This window comes from Leuresthes tenuis, unplaced genomic scaffold (assembly GCF_036924035.1).
Source record: "Leuresthes tenuis unplaced genomic scaffold, fLeuTen1.0.hap1 SCAF_21, whole genome shotgun sequence".
NCBI lineage: Eukaryota > Metazoa > Chordata > Actinopteri > Atheriniformes > Atherinopsidae > Leuresthes > Leuresthes tenuis.
This window is the reverse complement of record NW_027325375.1, coordinates 32,644,931-32,668,440: the sequence shown is the minus strand read 5'-3', so window position 1 is coordinate 32,668,440 and position 23,510 is coordinate 32,644,931. Positions and strand designations below refer to the sequence as shown.

The following is a 23,510-nucleotide window of genomic DNA, read 5'->3' as shown; positions in this document are numbered from 1 at the left end:
TGAGGTCCGGGCTCTGGGGAGGATTCATCCCTCCATAAGACCTGTTGCCACTGATTTTCAGTCCACTTCTTGTGTCATTTGGCACAGCTCAGCCTTTTCTCCCTGTTTCCCTTCCTTAAGAACGGCTTCTTGACAGCCACCCTTCCATGGAGCCCATTTCTGATGAGGCTTGGGCCAACAGTAGATGGATCAGCTGAAGGTCCAGATGCATCTCTCAGGTCCTGTCAGGTCACAGCTGGATTTTTTCCTCTTTCTTAAGGACATCACTTTCAGATCCTGTTCATCTGCTGGAGATAGTTTTTTAGGCCTGACACTTCTTCTTTTGTCCTCCACTTGTCCAGTTTCCTCAAATGTTTTAAGGACACACTGCACACCATGCTGAGATATGCCAAGTTTTCAGCTAACAGCTCTTTGGGAATCACCTTGTTGCTGCAGAAATCCTATTTTCTGTCTGTCAAACTGTGTTTTCTTTGCTGTTTTTCATAGATGCAGCTAAAGAAATGGGAACAAATGATGGGTCTTTGTGACAGGCTGCTGGTAACAAAGAGCCTAAAGATCCAGTTTAAAATGGCTTCTTTGCTAAGTTGTCTGTTCTGTGTCGACACAACACTGGTTCATCCCTTGAGTTAGGAGCCTTTTTTCTGCCTGAAGGGGTCAAAGGTCAGAGTTTAGTGGCTGAACAAAGAAAAAACACTGAAAATGCTCAGGAACAAGGACTGAAGATGAGGGAAAAAGCAGAAAATTTCCAAAGAAAAACTGAAAGAGCTTCAGAAAGCTGCAGAACTATTGATCAGGACACTTTAAAGGTTTCAGAAAGCTGCAGAACTGTTGATCAGGACACTTTAAAGGTTTCAGAAAGCTGCAGAACTATTGATCAGGACACTTTAAAGGTTTCAGAAAGCTGCAGAACTATTGATCAGGACACTTTAAAGGTTTCAGAAAGCTGCAGAACTATTGATCAGGACACTTTAAAGGTTACAGAAAGCTGCAGAACTGTTGATCAGGACACTTTAAAGGTTCCAGGAAGCTGCAGAACTGTTGATCAGGACACTTTAAAGGTTTCAGAAAGCTGCAGAACTGTTGATCAGGACACTTTAAAGGTTACAGAAAGCTGCAGAACTATTGATCAGGACACTTTAAAGGTTACAGAAAGCTGCAGAACTGTTGATCAGGACACTTTAAAGGTTACAGGAAGGTCATAAAGAAATGAGGCTGATCAGGACTCTGGATCGGGACTATAGTGCTTAACAATTTAAGTCCGTTTCACAGATGCTCTGCTTCCCATCAGTCTGTTGGCAGCTGAATTTGTTGCTTCGGGTTTTAATGACCTTCTTGTTGCTTTTCTGTAACATTTTTGGACTAAAATCAGACTTGGACCCAGTAATATTTCTATATAACTTTCAACACATCACTGTAGGTTAATTTACAAACGATCAGCTGATCAGAGGAATGTGACAGGTTGTAATACTGAATAAATAACAGCAGTCCTCACTTTCCTTTGGCTTCACACTCTGGTGATCAGTGGCAGCACTGAGTCATTCATATTTCCTCATCTGAGTATGAAAGTGTGACTCTGTGAGGACAGTAACATTAACCCACAGGCCCAGTCCCTCTCTTTGGCTTATTTTGTCACATTCACGTCATGTTATTCATTATTCTGAATGAATAACATTAACCTGGCTGTACAAGGTCACCTGAGGTCACTTCACCTAAAGAAACTCAGCTGGTTAACAATGCATTTTATTTCCCTAAAACATATAGTTACTAATATTACAGAAGATTTCTCTGAGTATTTAAGGAAAACATCCACAGTATGTGTTTGGCTGTATTTGATCTTACCCTAACCTTAACCCTAGGGTTAACCCTAAACCAACCCTAGGGTTAACCCTAACCCAACCCTAAACCAACCCTAGGGTTAACCCTAACCCAACCCTAAACCAACCCTAGAGTTAACCCTAACCTTAACCCTAGGGTTAACCCTAACCCAACCCTAAACCAACCCTAGGGTTAACCCTAAACCAACCCTAACCCAACCCTAGGGTTAACCCTAAACCAATCCTAGGGTTAACCCTAACCCAACCCTAGGGTTAACCCTAAACCAACCCTAGGGTTAACCCTAAACCAACCCTAAACCAACCCTAGGGTTAACCCTAACCCAACCCTAGGGTTAACCCTAAACCAACCCTAGGGTTAACCCTAAACCAACCCTAGGGTTAACCCTAAACCAAACCCTAGGGTTAACCCTAAACCAATCCTAGGGTTAATCCTAACCCAACCCTAACCAATCCTAGGGTTAACCCTAAACCAATCCTAGGGTTAACCCTAACCCAACCCTAAACCAACCCTAGGGTTAACCCTAAACCAACCCTAGGGTTAACCCTAACCCTAACCCTAGGGTTAACCCTAAACCAACCCTAGGGTTAACCCTAAACCAATCCTAGGGTTAATCCTAACCCAACCCTAACCAATCCTAGGGTTAACCCTAAACCAACCCTAGGGTTAACCCTAACCGGTACAAAATGCTGCTTTAACTCATTCGGCCTCTGAATTCCTTTAAGTGTTTTTAAACCCGAGCCCTCTACATGAGGCTCCTCAGCAGGTTTCTTCTAAAGGAGTTCAGTCGAGTTTTCTTTGACCCAAGTTTGTTTTTTTAAATTTTATTTCTACGAACATGAATAAATTAGATAATTTCTGGGTGTTTTAAATGAGTCGTCTCATGTATTTCAGTCAGATTCGGACAGACTCTGTACTCCTGTTTCCCAGCTGCTGATGCTCTGCAGAATCAATCAAGTGATCAATAATCACCTCCTCACCCCACTCAGCTTTTCTACTATGATGGATATTGTACTGTACTGTATTAACTGGACTAATGCTGCATGCTCAGTGTGTAACTGTGAGTGTGAGAGAGCGAGAGTGTGTTTTTAATCCTTTTCTTTTGTAGTTTTTGGAGTCATTTCTTCTTCTGCATCGTGTTCAAAGTGTTTCTGTAAATAAACAGATGGTCAAACGCTGCATTCTGATTGGTCACTTTTCCCCTTTATTACATTTCAAAAGTTTCACTCGAGGAAAAAACATTGATTCATGAAGACGTATTGCATCACTTCCTGTTACCTTGTTTGTTTTCTGTGGAACTTCTTGCTCCTCTTGGGTCATTAAAAATCATTCAGTTTCTCCCTATAATTTACACATCTTGCATAGTTAACTCTATCCCATACTTGTTATATTCTAACGTTCACTCTTACAGATCTTTAGTCTTTATTTTTCACTTTTTAGCGGTGTGTCTGGTTCTCTAGCTTAGCATGGCTACCAGTTCTCTTCCTCCATCTCCTGCTTTCACCTGCTCCGTGTGTCAGATGTTTAGTTACTCCTCTGCCTCCTTTAGTGGTAATGGTTCATGTAACAAATGTAGTCTTTTTGTAGTTTTGGAGGCGAGGTTATCTGAATTGGAACCTCGGCTCTGCACTGTTGAAAACCACCTGATAGCGAGCCAGGCCCCTTTAGCCGGTGTGGAGCCACCTCACCGTGTCCGACGGTGTCTCCTCCTCAGCAGACATGGCTCCTCGTAAAGGGAAAGAGAAGAAGAAGGAGCCTGATGTCTGATGTCTACCACCTGTGCAAAGTGGTTTTAGGAAAATGATAAGAAGTCTGGTAATTACCAGCTGTGAAAGGGACTCATGGGTATAACTCAGGACATTTTGAGAGTAACACACTCCCCAGTAAGTTTGTCCAAGGTTGGCTCAAAGTTACACACACCATGTCCTTGGTTTGCCTTGTGCTCAGTGATGGGAACATGCGACATCTTCAAGGTCACTAAGAACAGGCAGATCTTAACAAAGACCCTCAGTGAGGCAGAGATTTTGGGGAATCCAGGCTTGACACATCTCTCCAGACTTGATGCATTAATCTGTAATTCTGATACGGACCTGGTTGACAGTAAAGGTTTCTGTGTTCTGTGTCAGCAGAGTTCTTCCTGCATCATCCACACCGGCTGTCTGAAGGCGACCATCGCGATACACCACACTCGCGTAGCCCCATTAGCTGCCCCTGAGCAGATCCCGAGCAGCCGGGACCCCAGCCTGGCTGGGTGACTGTCAGGAAGAGGAGTCATAGTCCTAAAGTCAAGCCCGTGGTTCACCATCAACCTGTCCACGTTTCAAACAGATTTTCCCCACTCAGCGACACACCCTCTGAGGACAAAACCCTGGTAATTGGCAGCTCTATAGTCAGAAACGTGGCATTAGAGACACCAGCGACCAGTCAAATGTATTCCAGGGGCCAGAGCGGGCGACATAGAATCCTATTTAAAACTGCTGGCTAAGGATAAGCGGAAATACGGTAAAATAGTTATTCACGTCGGCGGTAATGACACCCGGTTACGCCAATCGGAGGTCACTAAAATTAATGTTGCATCGGTGTGTAATTTTGCCAAAACAATGTGGGACTCCGTAGTTTTCTCTGGACCCCTGCCAAATCTGACCAGTGATGACATGTTTAGCCGCATGTCCTCATTCAATCACTGGTTGTCCAGATGGTGTCCAGCAAACAACGTGGTAAGTAAGTCATGGAGTTCCTCAGGGTTCTGTGCTTGGACCGATTCTTTTTACTTCATACATGCTTCCATTAGGTAACATTATCAGACAGCATGGCATAAATTTCCATTGCTATGCTGATGATACTCAGCTGTACTTATCTATGAAACCAGATGAAACCAACAGGTTGGTCAGACTACAAGCCTGTCTTAAAGACATAAAGACCTGGATGACTCAGAACTGTCTGCTTTTAAATTCAGACAAACTGAGGTGGTTCTCTTTGGACCTGAGCGCTTCAGGGAGAAACTGTCCTGTTATATAGTTACTCTAGATGGTATTTCCTTGGCTTCTAGTTCTACAGTGAGGAACCTTGGAGTTATTTGACTTTGACTCACATATAAAACAGGTTTCTGCCTTCTTTCACCTTCGTAATATCATTAAAATCAGGAACACAAGTTGTGTTTCTCTCTCTCAGCAGGTGTCTCTGGCCTGGTGTTACGCTGCTTGTTGTCCCCTCTTTCCTGTCCTCTCAGCCCCAGCTGGTCCAGGCAGATGGACCCTTCCTGGTTCTGGTTCTGATGGAGGTTTCTTCCTGGTTCTGGTTCTGATGGAGGTTTCTTCCTGTTAAAGGGAGTTTTTTCTCTCCACAGTCGCCTCGTGCAGCTCAGGACGGGGATTGGATCAGAGAGAAGTTTCAGTGCAGTCTGCTGGTTTATTTTAGCTCGGCTACTGTTTTAATTGGTTCTGTATGAATGGGACTAATTTTGAATTCAATTAATTGGATTTAATTAGAAGTGAAGTCCATCCATCCATCCATCATCTGCCGCTTATCCGGGGGTCGCGGGGGCAGCAGCTTTAACAGAGAAACCCAGACGTCCCCGGCCACTTCCTGAAGTGAAGTGAAAACTGAAATAGATTCACTGATTACATCATTTTTCTCTAAGAAGGTGAATCAGTTGGAAAGTTTTGTCTCGATGCTGAAAATTTCCACTTTTTTAAATAAAAATCTTTATTCCTTCAGTATCAGCTCCTTTCCTGTTAAAAAATGTTTCGATAATTCAGACTTTGTTCTGAGATGGCTGAAACAATGTTTAAATAATGATAGAAGATAATAATGATGACATGACGCTTCAGTTCATTCTCCTTCCTCAGATCAATGATGTCATCATGACGTCATCCTGACAGGATACAGCTGAGCCCACGAGCTGAAACCTCTGCTTCTGATCCTGAAATCAGTGCAAACTTTTTCTTTGTCAGAATAAATCAGAATACTTTATTTCTTCTGTAAAGAATACTTTAATTCTTTTGTTACAGCTGCACCCATTTAAACAAAGGCAGAGACTATTCTTATTGTTTTATCACTTTCATCGAAGCAAAACCTTCACATCCACCTTATTTTGACATTTATAAGCAGAAACACTTCATATCTCTCCCTCCTGTATGCTGTGTTCAACCATGCCATGAATAAAACGACCACGCGGTGGCTGTCGCTCGCGCCCTCGCGGAAGTGGTCATGTGAGGAGCCGGAAGCGGAAGTTCCTCCTTTCTTGTTTCTGCTCGGCAAAGAGACGCACATAGGTGAGTGCTGCACGGAGACTTTATCCGTCTTTAATCCACCTTCCAGGTGACCATCCGCTGATTTAACGTGTGTGTGCTGACAGAGTGAAGGTGCGCGCGTGTGTCGGTGGGTGAATTGTTTCTCTGGGGTTGATAAATGTTACTTTTGGGGGCTTTTTCCTTATGTTTGTCTCTTTCTGCTCTCACTGGTCGCCATTTTAGCTGCGCGCGGAGCTTCCAGAAGCGGGAAAATAACCCAGATTATTTGTTCAGTTTGTAGCCGTGCGGACAGGTGAGTTAAGGTTTGTGTTGTACGCACGCGGAGAGGTGAGCAGCGAGTTTTTACCAGTTGAGTGAAGTAGCAGGTGAAGCTAATGTTAGGCTAGCGTTAGCCTCCAGGCTTCTGCGCAGACTCAGTGGAGGCTGAGTCCAGCGTGATGTTAGTGTCTCAGGTGGGTTCTGACGGCAGTGTTCTGGTCCTCTGAGGTTCGGTAGGACAGGTTCGGTTCGTTTATTATCGGACAGGCTTAGATTGAAACGCACCAGGCGCGTGACAAACCGTGAGTTCCTATGTTTAATTTACCTGAACAGCTTTAGAAAGGTTCTGCTGGTCCAATGTTCTGTTTTTGTGTACCAACGTGTCTGAGCCGGACTGACTGTGTTCTGGGCTCAGACCTGCTGCCGGGTCTGAGCCCGGGTGCTGGGCAGATGGATCAGAACTCATTGGGCTGTGGTTCTACGTCACGGGGACGGATTTTAGCGTTGCACAGTGTGTCAGCTGACCTCATGTGATGTCACAGGTGGCTCTGAGCAGGCTGCGGTTCTGTGAGCCGGGGCCTGATCAGAACCGGGCCCTCTGACGTGTCTGATCAGAACCGGGCCCTCTGACGTGCCTGATCAGAACCGGGCCCTCTGACGTGCCTGATCAGAACCGGGCCCTCTGGCGTGCCTGATCAGAACCGGGCCCTCTGGCGTGTCTGATCAGAACCGGGCCCTCTGGCGTGCCTGATCAGAACCGGGCCCTCTGACGTGTCTCCTCTCCCTCAGCAGACATGGCTCCTCGCAAAGGGAAAGAGAAGAAGGAGGAGCAGGTCATCAGCCTGGGGCCCCAGGTGGCCGAAGGCGAGAACGTGTTCGGCGTCTGCCACATCTTCGCCTCCTTCAACGACACCTTCGTGCACGTCACCGACCTCTCCGGAAAGTAGGTCCTGCCGTGAGTCTGCGCTCGCTCGCCCGGCCGAGCTGCTCTCTGATTGGTGTGTCTGTTTCCAGGGAGACCATCTGCCGTGTGACCGGCGGGATGAAGGTGAAGGCGGACAGAGACGAGTCGTCTCCGTACGCCGCCATGTTGGCGGCTCAGGACGTGGCCCAGCGCTGCAAAGAGCTGGGAATCACAGCGCTGCACATCAAGCTGAGAGCCACCGGAGGGAACAGGTGAGCGGCCATGTTTGGTCCCAGGCTTCGGTGGCGCCGTTAGTTTCCTGCTAGCTGCGTGAGCTAACAGGAAGTGTTTGGCCGTTAGCTTCCTGCTAGCTGCGTGAGCTAACAGGAAGTGTTTGGCCGTTAGCTTCCTGCTAGCTGCGTGAGCTAACAGGAAGTGTTTGGCCGTTAGCTCACGCCTTTATGTGGAAGGTGACCAGGTGAAAGTTAGAGAACATGAACAGATGAATGAATATGTGAATAAAATGAGAGAAAATCATTAAAAAATATAGAAGCTGGAGCAGTTTTGTTCATAGTTGTGTTCAGAATCCAGTGTGATGTCATCAGTGATGTCACCACATGTAAATCAGGTTATTGAATCATGAACTTTGTCAGACCTTTAATCTGCAGGAACCAGAACCTCTGAGTTAGCGGGTCAGACAGTTTCTCACCTGTTTGGTTCTGGTTCTTTGGACCTGAGTTAGAACTGGCTCCAGAGGTGGTTCTGGACCGTTCTCCTCTCTGGGCAGAACTCATCTGTGTGTCTGTTTCAGGACAAAGACTCCTGGACCCGGAGCTCAGTCGGCTCTCAGAGCTCTGGCCCGATCCGGCATGAAGATCGGACGCATCGGTACGTTCCACACACACTGCAAAGCATCATGGGAGCTGTGGTTCTGTTGAGCTCACAGGAGCTGAATCAGAGGGCAGTTAGCGTCTCGGCAGAACCGGACAGAACCGCACACCTGCACAGGTTTCTCACGCCTCAGAACAGCTGAGGTTCTGCAGCAGACCCGTTTGGGTCCTGCCCGTCGGCTCTGTTGTGTTCTGGTCGGTGTTTCTGAACCCGACACGCAGGGAAGTGCCAGAGTGTGCGGTTCTGACCCGGTTCTGTTCTGTGTGCATCTCGCTGACTTCCTGTTTCTCTTCTTCATGTGTTCAGAGGACGTCACTCCGATCCCGTCGGACTCGACCCGGAGGAAGGGCGGGCGCCGCGGGCGCCGTCTGTAAACTGTAAACAACTTCCAGATTTACAATAAAAGCTTAAAGTCCAACTGTGTGTTCTGTGCTGATCAATACGTCTGATCGGGTTCTGGGGCGTTCATTAACCGAGGAGAAAGGTACTGATCTGACCCGGTTCTGCTGTCGGGCAGCGAGCCGCTGAGTGAACACGGGCCGAAGAGCCGTGTGCTGCAGGGGGGGAGGGGCCCGATAAAGTTCTACGATCAATACACCGATTCATTGACCCGAAACGGTGATCAGTGACAAACTTTTAGTGTGTGTGGCCCCCGTAGGTAGCTGTGTGTGTGTGTGTGGCCCCCGTAGGTAGCTGTGTGTGTGTGTGTGGCCCCCGTAGGTAGCTGTGTGTGTGTGTGTGTGTGTGGCCCCCGTAGGTAGCTGTGTGTGTGGCCCCCGTAGGTAGCTGTGTGTGTGTGTGTGGCCCCCGTAGGTAGCTGTGTGTGTGTGTGTGTGTGTGGCCCCCGTAGGTAGCTGTGTGTGTGGCCCCCGTAGGTAGCTGTGTGTGTGTGTGTGGCCCCCGTAGGTAGCTGTGTGTGTGGCCCCCGTAGGTAGCTGTGTGTGTGTGTGTGGCCCCCGTAGGTAGCTGTGTGTGTGTGTGTGTGTGTGGCCCCCGTAGGTAGCTGTGTGTGTGGCCCCCGTAGGTAGCTGTGTGTGTGTGTGTGGCCCCCGTAGGTAGCTGTGTGTGTGTGTGTGTGTGTGGCCCCCGTAGGTAGCTGTGTGTGTGGCCCCCGTAGGTAGCTGTGTGTGTGTGTGTGGCCCCCGTAGGTAGCTGTGTGTGTGGCCCCCGTAGGTAGCTGTGTGTGTGTGTGTGGCCCCCGTAGGTAGCTGTGTGTGTGTGTGTGTGTGTGGCCCCCGTAGGTAGCTGTGTGTGTGTGTGTGTGTGTGGCCCCCGTAGGTAGCTGTGTGTATGTGGCCCCCGTAGGTAGCTGTGTGTGTGGCCCCCGTAGGTAGCTGTGTGTGTGGCCCCCGTAGGTAGCTGTGTGTGTGGCCCCCGTAGGTAGCTGTGTGTGTGGCCCCCGTAGGTAGCTGTGTGTGTGTGTGTGGCCCCCGTAGGTAGCTGTGTGTGTGTGTGTGTGGCCCCCGTAGGTAGCTGTGTGTGTGGCCCCCGTAGGTAGCTGTGTGTGTGTGTGTGGCCCCCGTAGGTAGCTGTGTGTGTGGCCCCCGTAGGTAGCTGTGTGTGTGTGTGTGGCCCCCGTAGGTAGCTGTGTGTGTGTGTGTGTGGCCCCCGTAGGTAGCTGTGTGTGTGGCCCCCGTAGGTAGCTGTGTGTGTGTGTGTGGCCCCCGTAGGTAGCTGAGTGTGTGTGTGTGGCCCCTGTAAAGTCAGAGGCTGGTCGGTGAAGCTTTAATGATTTTAATGATTCAGCAGATTTAAATAAGACAAAAACAATCAAAGGCAGCTGTGAGTCATCACTCCTCAGCCTGAACAGGCTCCTCCCCCTTCGGCTCCTTCTCCTCCTTTGGCTCCTCCCCCTTCGGCTCCTTCTCCTCCTTTGGCTCCTCCCCCTTCTCCTCCTCCCCTGGGGGGGCGGAGCCGTTCTCCCCATCATAGATGATGTCTTCAGGGTTCGGCGCTGCAGGACAGAACTCCTCGCCGGGGAGGATCTTCTGGAAGATGAACTGGGCCTGAACACAGAGCAGAGCGTGTTCGGACCTTTCTGGGCCCCCTGGGGTCAGAGGGCGGCTCTGTGACATCATACCTGTTTGATGGCGTGCTCGTGTCCCAGACTTCCATCTGGCCCGGAGCACAGGTGCACGTTGGACGGGAGGTCGTGACCTTCAGGCTGCAGCGCCGCGCCGTCGGCCATGTTGAAGTAGAGCCCCCAGAGGACGGCGGGCCGGCTCCCTGCAGCTGTGGAAAAGCCTCCATTAAACAGTTTAATACCATGAAGCCCCGCCTCCTCCATCAGCTGTGATGAATCTGCACCCCCCATCCATCCATCCTCCCTGACAGAGTATCTGCTGCTAATTAAAACCACAGAAGAAGAAGATGAACGACGCAAAGAGAGGAGGAGGTTAGAGAGGAGAGAAAGTTTGCAGGTGAGTTCCACCTTTAATCAGCCTGGACTCCATCACATCTTAAAGATCTCACAGCTGGATATTTCCCCAGCAGAGCACTTTGCTCTCAGGCTGCAGGTTTACTTGTGGTTCCCAGAGTTTCTAAAAGCAGAATGGGAGGCAGAGCCTTCAGTTATCAGGCCCCTAAAAGCAGAATGGGAGGCAGAGCCTTCAGTTATCAGGCCCCTAAAAGCAGAATGGGAGGCAGAGCCTTCAGTTATCAGGCCCCTAAAAGCAGAATGGGAGGCAGAGCCTTCAGTTATCAGGCCCCTAAAAGCAGAATGGGAGGCAGAGCCTTCAGTTATCAGGCCCCTAAAAGCAGAATGGGAGGCAGAGCCTTCAGTTATCAGGCCCCTAAAAGCAGAATGGGAGGCAGAGCCTTCAGTTATCAGGCCCCTAAAAGCAGAATGGGAGGCAGAGCCTTCAGTTATCAGGCCCCTAAAAGCAGAATGGGAGGCAGAGCCTTCAGTTATCAGGCCCCTAAAAGCAGAATGGGAGGCAGAGCCTTCAGTTATCAGGCCCCTAAAAGCAGAATGGGAGGCAGAGCCTTCAGTTATCAGGCCCCTAAAAGCAGAATGGGAGGCAGAGCCTTCAGTTATCAGGCCCCTAAAAGCAGAATGGGAGGCAGAGCCTTCAGTTATCAGGCCCCTAAAAGCAGAATGGGAGGCAGAGCCTTCAGTTATCAGGCCCCTAAAAGCAGAATGGGAGGCAGAGCCTTCAGTTATCAGGCCCCTAAAAGCAGAATGGGAGGCAGAGCCTTCAGTTATCAGGCCCCTAAAAGCAGAATGGGAGGCAGAGCCTTCAGATATCAGGCCCCTAAAAGCAGAATGGGAGGCAGAGCCTTCAGTTATCAGGCCCCTAAAAGTAGAATGGGAGGCAGAGCCTTCAGTTATCAGGCCCCTAAAAGCAGACTGGGAGGCAGAGCCTTCAGTTATCAGGCCCCTAAAAGCAGAATGGGAGGCAGAGCCTTCAGTTATCAGGCCCCTAAAAGCAGAATGGGAGGCAGAGCCTTCAGTTATCAGGCCCCTAAAAGCAGAATGGGAGGCAGAGCCTTCAGTTATCAGGCCCCTCTCTGTGGAACCAGCTGCCAGTTTGGCTTCAGGAAGCAGACACCCTCTCTACCTTTAAGATCAGGCTGAAACTTTCCTTTCTGATAAAGCTTATAGTTAGGGATGGCTCAGGTGGGCCTGAAACATCCCATAGTTCTGCTGCTGTAGGCCCAGCCTGCTGGGGGAGCTCCCATGATGCACCTCTCCTCCCCCTGCTCTCTTTACTCCGATGATGGTGTGTGTACCTTGGTCATGTGACTCCGTGTGGAACATCCTGGTTACCACCGGTGACAGGTCCTCGTAGGCGGAGCCAACTGACTGACAGGTGAGGTGGACCAGATCTTCACAAAGACAGAAAACAACATCAGCTGATGTCAAGCACAGAATATCAACAGCCGTACAACAAAAAGGAGGAAGTTTAAAGCATTTCTTCCTTTAATCATCAGGGGAAATGTGAGATCTCTGGTCCAGAATCCTGGACCTGGCTGCAGGAACAACTCTAACAGCTCTCTGCTCAGCTTTAAGACTATCCGGGCAGACAGAGACTGCAGACAGAGCGCTAACAGTAAAGGAGGAGGATCACAGAGCTGGTTAACAACAGATGGTGGAATCCTGGACCTGGCTGCAGGAACAACTCTAACAGCTCTCTGCTCAGCTTTAAGACTATCCGGGCAGACAGAGACTGCAGACAGAGCGCTAACAGTAAAGGAGGAGGATCACAGAGCTGGTTAACAACAGATGGTGGAATCCTGGACCTGGCTGCAGGAACAGCTCTAACAGCTCTCTGCTCAGCTTTAAGACTATCCGGGCAGACAGAGACTGCAGACAGAGCGCTAACAGTAAAGGAGGAGGATCACAGAGCTGGTTAACAACAGATGGTGGAATCCTGGACCTGGCTGCAGGAACAGCTCTAACAGCTCTCTGCTCAGCTTTAAGACTATCCGGGCAGACAGAGACTGCAGACAGAGCGCTAACAGTAAAGGAGGAGGATCACAGAGCTGGTTAACAACAGATGGTGGAATCCTGGACCTGGCTGCAGGAACAACTCTAACAGCTCTCTGCTCAGCTTTAAGACTATCCGGGCAGACAGAGCCTGCAGACAGAGAGCTAACAGTAAAGGAGGAGGATCACAGAGCTGGTTAACAACAGATGGTGGAATCCTGGACCTGGCTGCAGGAACAACTCTAACAGCTCTCTGCTCAGCTTTAAGACTATCCGGGCAGACAGAGACTGCAGACAGAGCGCTAACAGTAAAGGAGGAGGATCACAGAGCTGGTTAACAACAGATGGTGGAATCCTGGAGCGTCTCTGCAGCCCAGATGTTGAACTGCTGGCTGTGAGTTTCTGTCCATGTTGTCTGCTGAGAGTTCACCTGAGTTACCTGCTGACGCTGTGTGTGACATCATCAGCTGAGTTGTTGCTAAGCAACAGAAACAACAGCCCAACCCACTGATGGAGACCTCTGAAGGTTCCTACCTTCCTCTCTGCTGCACTTCAGCTGGTTTAGATTTAATTTGTTCTCTTTATTAATAATTAAAGCTGCAGGGATTGATAAAGTTTTGGTGAAGTGAAGGAAAAGGTGTGATTTAGTCTCAGAATGATGCTGCTGCGTGTTTGTAATGGAGTCTGAAGATGGATGATGTTTTGTTTGAAGGCGTTCAGGCCCAGTGACTCAGTAACCAATCACACTGCAGCAGAGGAGGAAGATGATGACAGGCGGAACACACACTGGCTGCTGTGTTGGTCATTAATCACAGTTTGTGGATTTATCTTCAAGGACGAAGCTTCTCTCAGGAACTTCCTGCTCGCTGCCGATGCTCCTCCCACTGAGACGGAGGTCGGTCACATGACCTGGACAGGAAGCGAGGAGCGGTCATGACATCATCCTGGATGGAGAGCTGGCTCCACCCACTGATACTTTCAATGATTTTCTCTGCGTTCTGAGGCTCTCTGCAGACATCTGACATGTTTTACGTCCCGTTCGTGTTGCTTTGACGCGGCGTTTGGTTCGACACGGCGTTCGGTTCGATGTGGCGTTCGGTTCGATGTGGGGTTCGGTTCGATGTGGGGTTCGGTTCGACGTGGCGTTCGGTTCGACGTGGCGTTCGGTTCGATGTGGCGTTCGGTTCGATGTGGCGTTCGGTTCGACGTGGCGTTCGGTTCGATGTGGCGTTCGGTTCGATGTGGCGTTCGGTTCGACGTGGCGTTCGGTTCGATGTGGCGTTCGGTTCGATGTGGGGTTCGGTTCGACGTGGCGTTCGGTTCGATGTGGCGTTCGGTTCGACGTGGCGTTCGGTTCGACGTGGCGTTCGGTTCGATGTGCCGTTCGGTTTGATGAACGCCGCCACAGTGAGAAAATGAGTCGTTTCTATCCCACAGACTTACCACCAGGAGGATTCTTCTTCCTCTCTGTGTGGAGACTTTTCAAAAGAAACGGTTTCATTTATTTCCTGGAATATATTTGATATTATTTCGGTTGAAATTAACCTAATTAATCAGTTTGACACATTTCTTACATCTGAAAACTCATTTAAAGTTTTGTCTGCCGAACTCACATGTTCCAGGGATGCAGGTCATCGTGGACGAACACAGCTCCACCATCTTCACCGCCGGACATCCCACCGCCTCTGGAGGAACCGTTACCACGGAAACCTGAGGAAAATGATATTTACATGCTGTTTTAACAGAAGAAGTTTACATTTGAATGAACACGTGAGGAGAAACAGGCAAAGATGAGATAAATCCGATGAACAGGGAACCTAAATCTGCTTTATGACCGGTTACCCTTCATTTCTAAAGTACGTCACTCCTGAAGTTGGCTCCGCCTCCTCTGCTAAGCCCCGCCTCCTCTGCTAAGCCCCCTCACCTCCACCCTGCTGGGCGGATGAAGCCAGCTTCTGGTGGAAATGTTCTGCTGTCAGCTGCACTGAGGAGCATGCATCTTCCATCCAGCAGCAGCCTCAGAGGATATAAGAGCCCAGTGGATAAACTATATCTGAGGCTAATGTTCCAGCAGAGTTAGCTAAAGACTGTGAATGTGCAGCAGACACTTTTCATCCCACTGTTTTAACAACTTGGTCCAGTTCAACGCTGGACTGAAGGAACTGAGCCACAAAGAGGATCAGTTCCAACTCTCAGAGCCTGAACTTCAGAGCAGGGAAATGGAAGCATCTGAGAAATAACTCCTCATGGTTTATTTACTGATTTATTTCTTCCTTTAGCAGCAGCTAACGCTAACAGCTAACGCTAACAGCTTAGCTAATGAAATAACTCCTCATGGTTTATTTACTGATTTATTTCTTCCTTTAGCAGCAGCTAACGCTAACAGCTTAGCTAATGAAATAACTCCTCATGGTTTATTTACTGATTTATTTCTTCCTTTAGCAGCAGCTAACGCTAACAGCTTAGCTAATGAAATAACTCATGGTTTATTTACTGATTTATTTCTTCCTTTAGCAGCAGCTAATGCTAACAGCTTAGCTAATGAAATAACTCATGGTTTATTTACTGATTTGTTTCTTCCTTTAGCAGCAGCTAACGCTAACAGCTTAGCTAATGCAGAAATAACTCCTCATGGTTTATTTACTGATTTATTTCTTCCTTTAGCAGCAGCTAACGCTAACAGCTTAGCTAATGAAATAACTCCTCATGGTTTATTTACTGATTTATTTCTTCCTTTAGCAGCAGCTAACGCTAACAGCTTAGCTAATGCAGAAATAACTCCTCATGGTTTATTTAGTGATTTATTTCTTCCTTTAGCAGCAGCTAACGCTAACAGCTTAGCTAATGAAATAACTCCTCATGGTTTATTTACTGATTTATTTCTTCCTTTAGCAGCAGCTAACGCTAACAGCTTAGCTAATGAAATAACTCATGGTTTATTTACTGATTTATTTCTTCCTTTAGCAGCAGCTAACGCTAACAGCTTAGCTAATGAAATAACTCCTCATGGTTTATTTACTGATTTATTTCTTCCTTTAGCAGCAGCTAACGCTAACAGCTTAGCTAATGAAATAACTCCTCATGGTTTATTTACTGATTTGTTTCTTCCTTTAGCAGCAGCTAACGCTAACAGCTTAGCTAATGCAGAAATAACTCCTCATGGTTTATTTACTGATTTATTTCTTCCTTTAGCAGCAGCTAACGCTAACAGCTTAGCTAATGAAATAACTCCTCATGGTTTATTTACTGACTTATTTCTTCCTTTAGCAGCAGCTAACGCTAACAGCTTAGCTAATGAAATAACTCCTCATGGTTTATTTACTGATTTATTTCTTACTTTAGCAGCAGCTAACGCTAACAGCTTAGCTAATGAAATAACTCCTCATGGTTTATTTACTGATTTATTTCCTCCTTTAGCAGCAGCTAATGCTAACAGCTTAGCTAATGAAGATGACGTACACCAACTTCTAAGGAGTTACTGCTGTTCCTTCCTGAAAGATGAACATTATTGTTCCCACATTACTTTGTTAGCTGAAGCTTTCTAGCTGAACGGTTCCGTTCTGTAACTCAGACAACCTGCAGCTGTGTTTAAGGTGTGTTTCCAACACAACACCAGTCCTCTCCTCACATAAGTGGAGGAGTTGTTGTCTTAATTCAACTAAAACTGTACTTTTATAACGCAGGTAAACAGCAAAAATCAAGCTTCACAGTTTTTCAAGTCACCATTAAATCGATCTATTTGAAGTTTTCACGTTTATATTCTGTTCATCAAACTGAACCAAGAAGAAGAAGAAGTCCAGCTGACCTGGACTGAGACGTATAATCCCTGATGTTTAATCCCGTAAAACCAGAACTCTGCTCAGATCAGCTGAGTTTCACCTCCTCAGAACCGCAGAATAGCAACATGAAGGGTTTACCTGCTGGTCTGAGTCTGCCGGCAGCAGGGAGGAGTCTGTGATCAGGACGGCTCGGCTCAGAAAGCTGTAACACGGAAACAGAAACCAGAACAGGCTTATTCACACCGACCCGGCTCCTGAGGAGCAGCTGCTTCCACCTTCATCAGGTGTCGCTCCACCTGAGAAAAGCACCGTCTCCTCAGCCTCCATGAAGGTGGAGGCGAGGAGACGGCAGCGCCATGAAATGGGTTCTGACCTGGGGGGCGTGGCCACCTTTTTCCTGTCTGCGCCCACGAAGCCGTCCTCCACCACAAAATGTCTGCAGCTGATTCGCTGTCCGCGGCTGTCAATCACAGCCTTGCACCTGAAACAGCGAGGACATGTGGTGATGTCACCTGCTTTCTGTGTTTTATCTCATTAATGTTCTTTATTCTAGTATCTGGATGATTTATGGATTCAGGTGGATGGAATTTATTGGAATGAGTTTGACAGCAGTAATAAGTACTGGATCTGCTTTTGTTTTTAGCCTGGTTCTGGTTCTGGGCTCATTAAGCTGGGGTTTGGGTATTTAAGGCGTCCAGTAAGTAAACTGAAGCTTGTCCATGAAGCTCTCCAAATCAGTTTGCTTTTCAAATTTAAAAACACTTAAAATATTCACCAGGATTCTTCAGAGAAGAGTGGAAATTACAGGTAAACAGATCAAAAGTGACCAAATCAAGAAATTCAGGGTTTCCAAAGATTGGAACCTGGGTCTGATTTTCAGTTATCTTTAAATAAGCAGCAGCATTCTGACGTGAGCCTGGGGCCCAACGCACAGCCCTGAGGGACACCCCAGGTGAGTGGGGCCTTTCAGAGGAACCGTCGGACTGAAACCACCTGCAGAACCTTTTATTCTTGTTTTATTTTCCAACTGTGACACGAGGAACCGCACACACCCGAGGAACCGCACACACCCGAGGAACCGCACACCCGAGGAACAACAGACCCGAGGAACCGCGCACACCCGAGGAACCGCACACCCGAGGAACAACAACAGACCCGAGGAACAACAACAGACCCGAGGAACAACAACAGACCCGAGGAACAACAACAGACCCGAGGAACAACAACAGACCCGAGGAACAACAACAGACCCGAGGAACAACAACAGACCCGAGGAACAACAACAGACCCGAGGAACAACAACAGACCCGAGGAACCGCACACGTCCGAGGAACCGCACACGTCCGAGGAACCGCACACACCCGAGGAACCGCGCACACCCGAGGAACCGCACACACCCGAGGAACCGCACACCCGAGGAACAACAACAGACCCGAGGAACAACAACAGACCCGAGGAACAACAACAGACCCGAGGAACAACAGACCCGAGGAACAACAACAGACCCGAGGAACAACAGACCCGAGGAACCGCACACACCCGAGGAACAACAGACCCGAGGAACAACAGACCCGAGGAACAACAAACCCGAGGAACCGCAGACACCCGAGGAACAACAGACCCGAGGAACAACAAACCCGAGGAACAACACACCCGAGGAACAACAAACCCGAGGAACCGCACACCCTAAATCCCTGACGTAGTTTCACTCTGAGGAGGACTCGGTGCACCTTTGTGGAGCTGTTGAAGCTGAAAGCCTGAAAGCCTGTTTCTCACGCACACAAACAGCTGTTGAGCCCTAAATCCTTCAGCTTTGTGCTGACTGCTGAATAATCAACGAACGGCAACAGGCAGGTGATCATTTCAGAGTGAAACAGCTGAGTGCTTTGGACGCTCGCTGCAAAATGTGTAGACGGCTGCCAGCTGGTGACTTTTAAATGTTCTTTGTTGTAAATTTAGTAAAAACAGAAGTCTGAGTCTGTCTTTAAACCCAGAGAGGTCGACCAGAAGCAACGGCTGGAAGAAACTCAGCGTCATCCAGTTCCACCCGAACCCTAAAGAACCTTAAAGAACCCTAAAGTCCTGCAGTCAGACCCGTTCATTCTCACATCGCTGTGTTCAGGAGTGAAAGTGAGCTTTAAAAACAGCCGACAGAGAATTAACACAGTGCTGATGAAGACACGAGCTGCTTTAAAGTGATTGATTTTCAGCCTTTTCAAGGGTGTGTGCAGACTGAGGCTGTGCTGCAGGTTATTATTGGGAATAATGAAGCGCATAGAGGCTCATCCATAACCTCTGACACACACACACACACTAACATATCCGGGTATAGAAATATTCTGGAGGCCAAGCAGCAGCAGGAGGTCACACTGAATATAACAGATAATAACACTCACACAGAGTTAGAGCTGCCTACTTCTGCTGCTGCAGCTCTCAGTCTGGATGAATTCAACAAATAAATGCTGATAATAAGAATAAGAATTAAAACCAGGCTGAGACCAGAGCAGCTCAGCTTAGTTTCCGGTCCACTTCCTGTCCACCTTTACTGAATCCATCCATGTGAACGTATGAAGTGTTTCATTACCGGCTCCTCAGCCGTTTTACTCTATACGAGTCCTTCCTGCTGCTTTCTACGGGGATTTCCATCCTTTTTGGAATAAATTCCTTTGTTTAGATTTGTTTAGGAAAGTTAGATTGCTCTGTTTTAGACTCTCACTGCGCTGTTTTTGACTCACTGCTCTTGTTTTGACTCTCACTGCTCTGTTTTTGACTCTCACTGCGCTGTTTTTGACTCTCACTGCTCTTGTTTTGACTCTCACTGCTCTTGTTTTGACTCTCACTGCTCTTGTTTTGACTCACTGCTCTTATTTTGACTCTCACTGCTCTTGTTTTGACTCTCACTGCTCTTGTTTTGACTCTCACTGTTCTTGTTTTGACTCTCACTGTTCTTGTTTTGACTCTCACTGCTCTGTTTTTGACTCTCACTGTTCTTGTTTTGACTCTCACTGTTCTTGTTTTGACTCTCACTGCTCTTGTTTTGACTCTCACTGCTCTTGTTTTGACTCTCACTGTTCTTGTTTTGACTCTCACTGTTCTTGTTTTGACTCTCACTGCTGTGTTTTTGACTCTCAACGCTCTTGTTTTGACTCACCGCGCTGTTTTTGACTCTCACTGCTCTTGTTTTGACTCTCACTGCTCTTGTTTTGACTCTCACTGCTCTTGTTTTGACTCACTGCTCTTATTTTGACTCTCACTGCTCTTGTTTTGACTCTCACTGCTCTTGTTTTGACTCTCACTGTTCTTGTTTTGACTCTCACTGTTCTTGTTTTGACTCTCACTGCTCTGTTTTTGACTCTCACTGTTCTTGTTTTGACTCTCACTGTTCTTGTTTTGACTCTCACTGCTCTTGTTTTGACTCTCACTGCTCTTGTTTTGACTCTCACTGCTCTTGTTTTGACTCTCACTGTTCTTGTTTTGACTCTCACTGTTCTTGTTTTGACTCTCACTGCTGTGTTTTTGACTCTCAACGCTCTTGTTTTGACTCACCGCGCTGTTTTTGACTCTCACTGCGCTGTTTTTGACTCACTGCTCTTGTTTTGACTCTCACTGCTCTTGTTTTTGACTCAACGCTCTTGTTTTGACTCACCGCGCTGTTTTTGACTCTCACTGCGCTGTTTTTGACTCACTGCTCTTGTTTGGACTCTCACTGCTCTGTTTTTGACTCTCACTGCGCTGTTTTTGACTCACTGCTCTGTTTTTGACTCTCACTGCGCTGTTTTTGACTCTCACTGCGCTGTTTTTGACTCTCACTGCTCTTGTTTTGACTCTCACTGCTCTTGTTTTGACTCTCACTGCTCTTATTTTGACTCACTGCTCTTGTTTTGACTCACTGCTCTTGTTTTGACTCACTGCTCTTGTTTTGACTCTCACTGCTCTTGTTTTGACTCTCACTGTTCTTGTTTTGACTCTCACTGTTCTTGTTTTGACTCTCACTGCTCTTGTTTTGACTCTCACTGTTCTTGTTTTGACTCTCACTGCTCTTGTTTTGACTCTCACTGCTCTTGTTTTGACTCTCACTGTTCTTGTTTTGACTCTCACTGCTGTGTTTTTGACTCTCTGCTCTTGTTTTGACTCTCACTGCTCTTGTTTTGACTCTCACTGTTCTTGTTTTGACTCTCACTGCTGTTTTTGACTCTCACTGCTCTTGTTTTGACTCTCACTGCTCTTGTTTTGACTCTCACTGCTCTTGTTTTGACTCTCACTGCTCTTGTTTTGACTCTCACTGCTCTTGTTTTGACTCTCACTGCTCTGTTTTTGACTCTCACTGCTCTGTTTTCGACTCTCACTGCTCTGTTTTTGACTCTCACTGCGCTGTTTTTGACTCTCACTGCTCTGTTTTTGACTCTCACTGCTGTTGTTTACTCACTGCTGTGTTTTTGACTCTCACTGTTCTTGTTTTGACTCTCACTGTTCTTGTTTTGACTCTCACTGCTCTGTTTTTGACTCTCACTGCTCTTGTTTTGACTCTCACTGCTCTGTTTTTGACTCTCACTGCTGTTGTTTACTCACTGCTGTGTTTTTGACTCTCACTGTTCTTGTTTTGACTCTCACTGCTCTTGTTTTGACTCTCACTGCTCTTGTTTTGACTCACTGCTCTTGTTTTGACTCTCACTGCTCTTGTTTTGACTCTCACTGCTCTTGTTTTGACTCTCACTGCTCTTGTTTTGACTCTCACTGCTCTTGTTTTGACTCTCACTGCTCTTGTTTTGACTCTCACTGCTCTTGTTTTGACTCTCACTGCTCTTGTTTTGACTCTCACTGCTGTTTTTGACTCTCACTGCTCTTGTTTTGACTCTCACTGCTCTTGTTTTCGACTCTCACTGCTCTGTTTTTGACTCTCACTGCGCTGTTTTTGACTCTCACTGCTCTGTTTTTGACTCTCACTGCTGTTGTTTACTCACTGCTGTGTTTTTGACTCTCACTGTTCTTGTTTTGACTCTCACTGTTCTTGTTTTGACTCTCACTGCTCTGTTTTTGACTCTCACTGTTCTTGTTTTGACTCTCACTGCTCTTGTTTTGACTCTCACTGCTCTGTTTTTGACTCTCACTGCTGTTGTTTACTCACTGCTGTGTTTTTGACTCTCTGCTCTTGTTTTGACTCTCACTGTTCTTGTTTTGACTCTCACTGCTCTTGTTTTGACTCTCACTGTTCTTGTTTTGACTCTCACTGCTCTGTTTTTGACTCTCACTGTTCTTGTTTTGACTCTCACTGTTCTTGTTTTGACTCTCACTGCTCTTGTTTTGACTCTCACTGCTCTTGTTTTGACTCTCACTGCTCTTGTTTTGACTCTCACTGCTCTTGTTTTGACTCTCACTGTTCTTGTTTTGACTCTCACTGTTCTTGTTTTGACTCTCACTGCTGTGTTTTTGACTCTCAACGCTCTTGTTTTGACTCACCGCGCTGTTTTTGACTCTCACTGCGCTGTTTTTGACTCACTGCTCTTGATTTCTGAAAATTACAAGTGAAACGGGCTGACGTTACCATGACAGCACGGCCTGACAGATGTGTGTGACCTCCCTCATACTAACATCTGTGCGTGTCAATCAATTACCTGATCAGGCAGCTGAGGGGGGGGGTCATCCATCAGAGGGGGGGGTGATGAAGAGGAGCACACCTTAAATTATAATCTTCATTTCCTCTCCATAAATTGAATATTTTACTGATCATAAATTATTGTCCAATCACAGCTCAGAAGGTCACACACATGCACTCGGAGAGGGGGTTGCTATGGCAACGTGATGACCAATCACAGCCTGAAGCCTGTTATTATTTATTTAACCTTTAAAGGTGAAGACGACACACTCTGTCGTGCACGCCGCCTCCATCTGTCTCATCCGCTGAAACGTGCGCGGCATTAAACAGCTGTTCAATGCAGATGTGACGTTCTGATCCAGACCGTCAGAACGTGTTCAGGTGTTCTGGTCGTATTTTAATAATTACCTTCATATTAAGATTCCCTTCAAACTTTCCTGTTTGATAACGCTTATGAAACATCTCATAGTTATGTTGCCATAGCAACAGGACAAGTAAAATATGTTCCAATGAGCTGGTAAAGACAGCTGAAGGCTTCCCCCGAGTGGTGTGGCGGCCGTGCCGGCGTGTCGCTGTGTGCCGACGTGTCGCCGTGTGCCGGCGTGTCGCCGCCGTGTGCCGACGTGTCGCCGTGTGCCGGCGTGCCGGCGTATCGCCGTGTGCCGACGTATCGCTGTGTGCGTGGCGGCGGCGCCGTACCTGTTGGTGTTCTGGTCCACGATGAGAGAGCGGACCGAGTGTCTCAGACAGTAGATCCCCCCGAACACGGCGCACATCCTGAAAAACAGCAGCAACAGGTGAGTCTTTGGCCTACATGACACTTTCTTTTCTTCACAAACAGAAACGGTTTGGTCCTTCTGTTCAGTGACATAACCCCATCCCTACTGACAGCTGTCTGAGCCAATCACAGCCAGCCGTCTGTCTGACTCCGCCCCCGCGCTCCCAACAGAGCACTTCATTCATACCCCAGTGTGTGTGTTGACCTTTTAATGCCCAGTTAACACACAAAAGGCAGCAGTCTGTCATCATGTCGTAATTACTGTGTGTGCGCACGTGTGTGTGCGCACGTGTGTGCGTGCACGTGTGTCATCTCTTTGAAGATTCACACACATGCTTGATTAAAAGAAAACAAAGAACCTGCTGTAATGAGCACAGAAATTAAAGCCATCAGGTGTGTGTGTCCCAGTCATCAACCTGTCACATGACCTTTTCAGCCCCATCTCATGGTATTGATCACTTTTGGAGGACCAATCAGTACCTGAGGACTGATTTCTGACTGATTTGTTCTCATTTGAAAAGACTCAAAAGTTCACGTGCGCAATCGCAGGTGCACACTTGATGCTCGTCGCTTCTTGAGTGTGTTGGAGGCTGCGAGATCCAAACATCAGGAAACACAGTTCAGAGCAGCTCAGTCCCACCGAAACAGTTCAGAGTCTGAGCTGGAAACAGTTCAGAGTCTGAGCTGGAAACAGTTCAGAGTCTGAGCTGGAAACACAGTTCAGAGTCTGAGCTGGAAACAGTTCAGAGTCTGAGCTGGAAACACAGTTCAGAGTCTGAGCTGGAAACAGTT

The 23,510-nt window shown here is 47.6% G+C and overlaps 3 protein-coding genes and 1 long non-coding RNA gene across 6 annotated transcripts in view; 2 read left to right on the top strand and 2 right to left on the bottom strand.

Moving 5' to 3' along the window:
- Positions 1–23,510, bottom strand: part of ik (IK cytokine) — a 244,856-nt gene that overhangs the window by 149,693 nt on the left and 71,653 nt on the right. The window lies entirely within an intron of this gene.
- On the top strand, positions 737–2,187 carry LOC140280233 (uncharacterized). The gene is made up of 2 exons (XR_011909393.1): positions 737–1,016; positions 1,059–2,187. It is a non-coding gene; the product is annotated as an uncharacterized lncRNA (long non-coding RNA).
- rps14 (ribosomal protein S14) lies at positions 6,023–8,557 on the top strand. Of its 2 annotated transcripts, none has more exons than XM_072375005.1 (5): positions 6,023–6,107; positions 7,137–7,287; positions 7,359–7,520; positions 8,060–8,136; positions 8,446–8,557. In XM_072375005.1, the coding sequence occupies exons 2-5, from the start codon at positions 7,139–7,141 to the stop codon at positions 8,511–8,513; spliced, it is 456 nt and encodes a 151-aa protein (XP_072231106.1). In that variant the 5' UTR covers positions 6,023–6,107; positions 7,137–7,138; the 3' UTR covers positions 8,514–8,557. The 2 variants fall into 2 exon arrangements, with proteins under 2 accessions (XP_072231106.1, XP_072231105.1); XM_072375004.1 differs by having other exon boundaries at positions 6,028–6,107; positions 7,134–7,287.
- Positions 9,860–23,510, bottom strand: part of chm (CHM Rab escort protein) — a 34,860-nt gene continuing 21,209 nt past the window's right edge. Inside the window, exons 11-17 of one of the 2 annotated variants that reach the window (XM_072375147.1) lie at positions 22,640–22,717; positions 16,721–16,828; positions 16,486–16,549; positions 14,182–14,278; positions 11,872–11,967; positions 10,220–10,371; positions 9,860–10,145 (exon numbers count right to left, since the gene is read on the bottom strand). In XM_072375147.1, coding sequence (XP_072231248.1) covers positions 9,930–10,145; positions 10,220–10,371; positions 11,872–11,967; positions 14,182–14,278; positions 16,486–16,549; positions 16,721–16,828; positions 22,640–22,717 — 811 coding nt within the window. In that variant the 3' untranslated portion in view covers positions 9,860–9,929. The remainder of the gene's footprint in view (positions 10,146–10,219; positions 10,372–11,871; positions 11,968–14,181; positions 14,279–16,485; positions 16,550–16,720; positions 16,829–22,639; positions 22,718–23,510) is intronic. The other variant, XM_072375148.1, reaches the window with a different exon arrangement.

What these genes read in the sequence shown, in the direction of transcription:
- rps14 (XM_072375005.1), top strand. Translation starts at nt 7,139, where the DNA reads ATGGCTCCTCGCAAAGGGAAAGAGAAGAAGGAGGAGCAGGTCATCAGC. An exon ending in AGAGCCACCGGAGGGAACAG is followed by an intron (nt 7,521 to 8,059) that starts GTGAGCGGCCAT and finishes TGTCTGTTTCAG; the next exon opens with GACAAAGACTCCTGGACCCG. An exon ending in CATGAAGATCGGACGCATCG is followed by an intron (nt 8,137 to 8,445) that starts GTACGTTCCACA and finishes TCATGTGTTCAG; the next exon opens with AGGACGTCACTCCGATCCCG.